At 34.1% G+C, this 6,627-nt stretch overlaps 1 protein-coding gene across 1 annotated transcript; it reads right to left on the bottom strand.

The window, feature by feature from the left end:
- Positions 1–3,877: 3,877 nt before the first annotated feature.
- Positions 3,878–5,530, bottom strand: LOC132564444 (uncharacterized). Its single transcript, XM_060229098.1, has one exon. It carries the CDS (start codon positions 5,528–5,530, stop codon positions 3,878–3,880), a length of 1,653 nt encoding a protein of 550 aa, XP_060085081.1.
- Between the last annotated feature and the right edge of the window lie 1,097 nt (positions 5,531–6,627).

Below are 6,627 nucleotides of genomic sequence, written 5' to 3'. Positions count from 1 at the left end.
CATTGTTGTACACATAACGGTTATATGTCAGATATAAGAATATCTGTGCCTTAAGTACTATACCTCTCTACTATACCTCATTGTTGTACACATAACGGTTATATGTCAGATATAAGAATATCTGAGCCTCTAGTACTATACATCTGAACTATACCTCATTGTTGTACACATAAAGGTTATATGTCAGATATAAGAATATCTGTGCCTCTAGTACTATACCTCTGTACTTATATGTCTAACGGTTATATGTCAGATATAAGAATATCTGTGCTCTGTACTATACCTCTCTACTATACCTCATTGTTGTACACATAACGGTTATATGTCAGATATAAGAATATCTGTGCCTCTAGTACTATACCTCTGTACTATACCTCATTGTTGTACACATAACGGTTATATGTCAGATATAAGAATATCTGTGCCTTAAGTACTATACCTCTGTACTATACCTCATTGTTGTACACATAACGGTTATATGTCAGATATAAGAATATCTGTGCCTTAAGTACTATACCTCTCTACTACTATACCTCATTGTTGTACACATAACGGTTATATGTCAGATATAAGAATATCTGTGCCTCTAGTACTATACCTCTGAACTATACCTCATTGTTGTACACATAAAGGTTATATGTCAGATATAAGAATATCTGTGCCTCTAGTACTATACCTCTGAACTATACCTCATTGTTGTACACATAAAGGTTATATGTCAGATATAAGAATATCTGTGCCTTAAGTACTATACCTCTGTACTATACCTCATTGTTGTACACATAACGGTTATATGTCAGATATAAGAATATCTGTGCCTTAAGTACTATACCTCTGTACTATACCTCATTGTTGTACACATAACGGTTATATGTCAGATATAAGAATATCTGTGCCTCTAGTACTATACCTCTGAACTATACCTCATTGTTGTACACTTAAAGGTTATATGTCAGATATAAGAATATCTGTGCCTCTAGTACTATACCTCTGAACTATACCTCATTGTTGTACACATAACGGTTATATGTCAGATATAAGAATATCTGTGCCTCTAGTACTATACCTCTGAACTATACCTCATTGTTGTACACATAAAGGTTATATGTCAGATATAAGAATATCTGTGCCTTAAGTACTATACCTCTGAACTATACCTCATTGTTGTACACATAAAGGTTATATGTCAGATATAAGAATATCTGTGCCTCTAGTACTATACCTCTGAACTATACCTCATTGTTGTACACATAAAGGTTATATGTCAGATATAAGAATATCTGTGCCTTAAGTACTATACCTCTGTACTATACCTCATTGTTGTACACATAACGGTTATATGTCAGATATAAGAATATCTGTGCCTTAAGTACTATACCTCTGTACTATACCTCATTGTTGTACACATAACGGTTATATGTCAGATATAAGAATATCTGTGCCTTAAGTACTATACCTCTGTACTATACCTCATTGTTGTACACATAACGGTTATATGTCAGATATAAGAATATCTGTGCCTTAAGTACTATACCTCTGTACTATACCTCATTGTTGTACACATAACGGTTATATGTCAGATATAAGAATATCTGTGCCTCTAGTACTATACCTCTGAACTATACCTCATTGTTGTACACATAAAGGTTATATGTCAGATATAAGAATATCTGTGCCTCTAGTACTATACCTCTGAACTATACCTCATTGTTGTACACATAAAGGTTATATGTCAGATATAAGAATATCTGTGCCTTAAGTACTATACCTCTCTACTATACCTCATTGTTGTACACATAACGGTTATATGTCAGATATAAGAATATCTGTGCCTCTAGTACTATACCTCTGAACTATACCTCATTGTTGTACACATAAAGGTTATATGTCAGATATAAGAATATCTGTGCCTTAAGTACTATACCTCTCTACTATACCTCATTGTTGTACACATAAAGGTTAATAGATGTAAAAAGATGAACAATAACTACACAATGGTCTGAATGGAAATGGGAACTGTTTGACTATTAACAGTATTTAATATAAAAATGTAGTAACAGGGAATAAATGTATAACAAAACACTGGAAATTTATATATCAAAAGCTGTCGATTGTCACCAGGGAAAAACCAAGCTGGTAACTGATATTTTTATGCTCCCCAAACGGAGAGCATATAGTCGCCGCTTTGTCCGTCCATCCGTCCTCTTGTGCGTCCGTTCGTCTCTACGTCATAGTTTTGTCCGGAGCATATCACAAAACCTATAACAGGTATCCACATGAAACTTCATCCATAGATAGATCTTTCGATAAAGAGAAGAAGTGCAGTGAACAAGAACTATTCAGAACTCTTTTCCATTGGCTGATAAAAATAATTTCAATGGTTATTTTCATAGTTTGTTTATTTTAGAAGTTTCGAAATTTGATTTTTTTTTTCTCTTTCAAATTTAAAGCTTACAATATATAAGACAAATAAGGCACATATGCACTTGAGGTCGTGCAGTACAATTGTAATATTCCAATTACAGATAAGACGAACAATGGTACAGTCTTTGTTTACGCAACTGGAACACGGTGGATTTAATTTCTCGTTGTATTTTTAACAAAAGAAAAGCGTGTATATGATACAATTCCTATCCTTTATTTGTTTCATAGCATGTATTAATAAATGAAAATTTACTATCTATTTTTAAAGATGATGTTTGTTACTTTGGAATGTCATTCATAATGATAATATGCTTGAAACGGTATTGTCAACAACATAGATTCATTGAAAAATATACAAACAATCTTATAATGTTCGGTTTGATAGACGTAAAAAAAAACAATGAGACGCCCACTTTGGGTCGTCCTGACAGGATGTATTAGTCAAAATGTTGAATGAAAATAAATAGTATAGGTTTATTATTTCTAATATACTTCACAAAGTTAAGTTTTATGTCAAGATAGAATTGTTACCTTTACATGTAATTTACTCAATAACGATAATATTCTTTTATAGATAATTCAAGGTACAAATACAATCAAAAGTTGTAATTACTTTTTGTATTTAAATATAAAGAAATACTTCGCATTGAAAACAAGTATCGTTATACATTGTATAGTACAAATAGTCTTCAAACATGTTACAATCGTCTGATCAAAATGAACGAAAACATTAAATAGTAAGTATGATAAAAAAGTTATTTAAAATACAATCAATAATTGTTATTGTCACGATATTTGGTTTACAATGCATAGTTACCATTAACTATGTACTGTATCACCCATATACTATTCTGAATCTTAAAAAAACACATGCTCGTATGACTCCAGTCCTGATTTAAATACCTTATATATTAACATTGTAAATAAGTAACGCTATTCAGTATGATAGTCAGTTTATATTTAGAACTAAAGACCAACCTCTGTGCAAAACCTGTAATGTATCATTCGCAATAAAATATATTAGAATTAATTGATCCTCAGCCTACACCGTCAATGGTTAATGGCAACATAACAAACCTAAAAAAATAGCATTAAATATGTATCAAATTCTAGAACTGCTAGGAAGTCAGTCTGTTTCTTTTGGTAGTTTTGTTTACCGTATGTTCGCCACTACTGCTGATGATAGCTTCTAGGACCACCACCGTCACTACTGCTGATGATAGCTACTAGGACCACCACCGTCACTACTGCTGATGATAACTACTAGGACCACCACCGTCACTACTGCTAATGATAACTACTAGGACCATTCCATCATTTCTGCATATCACTTATTCTTCTGCTAATCAAAAAATATGTTTGTACCAATGGTGGATATAATGCATTATTGTACAAAGTTTATGAAAAAGAGTGTTCCTATGTGAACACATAAACAGTCTTTCCTTGTTGTAATCTAAACTACATGACTCATAACGCATAGTTTGTCACTGTCATCCTTTACGAAGAGATTGTGATTACGATAATCCATTGCGAGAGCGACGGGGGCCGCCATGTAGGTCCCTAGAATTTTCAGATGCTCCATTCTCTGATTAAGCAGTTTCACAGTATTTGTTTTTCTGTCTGCTATCACCACATTGTCCTTATAATCAAACACAACGTCGGTCAAGCACATGTTCGTGTCATTCTGAAGATGACGTGGGTCGATATTTTCGTGCCCTTGGTATGCTTGAGCATCACCGAAGTAGCGCCACATTGGCTCTAAATTCCTGTTTATGATGACCAAATCAGATCTTCGTGGACCACGATGGTTGAGCACTGCTATTTTAGTCCCTGTTCTGTTGAAAGATATTTTTTCTGAACAGTAGAATAAATTATTTCCAAACCTGTCTACATTTATTCGTTTTTCTTCTTCTCCGTTGCTGTTGTATCTAACAAGTTCGCATGGACCCGGCTCTGGGGCGATACTTTGATCATACACAATTGCTACTATCTTCCCATCGAAGAGACCAGATTGTACACACCTCGGAGTGAATGGCGCTGTGCTGACGATGTCAAGAACGCTATACGTATCAACCTGTTGTATGAGTTTCTGATCCGGCAAACAAACAAGTAGTTTACCACCAGGAAAACCGGAAAATCCCCCAATTTTGTCAGAAAATGGAATCTGCTCTTTCATTTCTGTTCCTGATCTATTGACTAAAGTTAGTTTGCTTTGGTCTTGATTCTTCACCCAGCAGTTCTCTGAGTTCGAAGATAAAGCAATGTAGACTGCGTCTTTCTCAATATTTATTTTACAATGTTGAATAAGGGAAACTCGAGGTATGTTGCAAGCAGCTTCCTCGCACAGGCTGGGAACGCTGGCTGATCCTGACGACATTGAGAAAGAACTACATCTAGATGGCGTTAAGCTCGCGTATGCATCGTCATCATTTTCAGTCGGATGCGTGATCACTTTATTGCGCGTCCTAGGCCCTATTTTGTCATAGAGGTGAGTTTTCCGTTGCTCTTCTATACGCCCAAACATTTCAACAGGAGAATATCCGTTTCCTGGGATAAATCTTGGTGATGGTAATGGCATCTCTGGAACAACAACTTCGTCCTCAACAGGAGCAGTGACTAATTCGAACTGTCTTACTAGATCTGACACCTTGTCAGTGTTCATAAGTCTTGATAAATCTGCTTCATATTTTGTTCGCTTCTTAATTCTTCGTTTGATGTTTTCAGAACTTTTCTGTAAATTAGCTATTGTTCTATCATAATAGATTTGACACTCATCCTCAAGCTGTTTTTCTTGCTTGTCGATTTCTTTTTTTACCTCTTTCTTTCTACTTTCTATTTCACGAAAGGTTTGTGAATGATTTTCATTTTGTCTAAGAATTTCTTTTTTATTTTTCCTGAGGTCCTGCTCTAATTTCTGTTTAATTCTGGTATTTTCTTCTTTCTTTTCCCGTAATTTGGCGAGAATTCCTCCTTTCACTTCTGAAGTTTTCTTGAATCTGTGACCAGCATGAAGTGTTGTGATACACGAATTACAAACTGGAAGATAGTTACAGTCCTCACAGAATAGTTCTGTCCTTTCACCCGGATGCCTGCTACACCTCTCCATATCTAGCAGCGTTGTCAATACACCCGGTATATAAGCATAGAATGACACAGCTGACGCAATAGAAATTCTTTTACGTCAAATGTAAAAATAGCTGCTGATATATCTATTGTACATAGGTGCATTATTCTTCTAATAATAACATAATTGCAATACTTACTAAGACACGTATAATCTAATTATACCCGTTTAAACGAAGGTATACAAAAGGAAATAGGTCCAACATTACTGAACAATTTAGATGACTTAATGATAAGCCAACATGGGTTTTCCTTCTGTAATAAAAACTTTAAACGGAAATTCCTACTTAATAGTAAAGAAACTGTGAAATAACATTCGTTGGATATGATTAGTAAACGAAGATTCTTTATAATTTGTTGACGAAACGAAGTCTTGCTCACATGACTGAATAATATTATTGGAGTACATTTGTAAGTGAAAATAATCCCTAGATTGAGAATATCACCTACTGTAGCGATTACGGTGTATCAATATGACATTACTGACAAACTAACTTGAAGCAGAGAAAAGCCTATCGACACATGTCACAAAGATTATCATCATCTTTACTTCACATTTCGATGACATATTTTAGCTTGTCGTTCAATAAATTTCTCCAATAATCATCATAATTGGTTATAAATATCAATGAAATCATATTGCATTGATATACATATGAAAAACATAAATAGATTTTACAAGAAAGTAAATTCGATTAAGGATGGACAGGCAGGTCTAGGTATACATCAAACAAACAGGCATCGACATCTTAAAAAAAATATTAATGACATAACGAATTGTTCTAAAACTAAAACTATCTTACAGCATTTGTAGGGATTAATTTGCTATTAGAATGTGTGATTTATATCGTCGGTGATTTAAACGACACAAAAGGAGAGCCGTTTCATCTCTGTTAATTACTTTGAAATCCAGTACATCATGTATATAAATCTTATACAACAGTTCAGTCTTTCAAGAAGGCGATGAAGTAAGGTTATACCGCTAAAATAACTACAAAACATTGGATACATAACAGGGAAGTTTACTAGTTCTAAAAAAGGTCAAAAATAACTACAAAACATTGGATACATAACAGGGAA

This window comes from Ylistrum balloti, unplaced genomic scaffold (assembly GCF_031769215.1).
Source record: "Ylistrum balloti isolate Yb309-2 unplaced genomic scaffold, AGI_CSIRO_Ybal_v1 Utg372282, whole genome shotgun sequence".
Lineage (NCBI taxonomy): Eukaryota > Metazoa > Mollusca > Bivalvia > Pectinida > Pectinidae > Ylistrum > Ylistrum balloti.
This window is presented reverse-complemented; position numbering and strand designations above follow the sequence as displayed.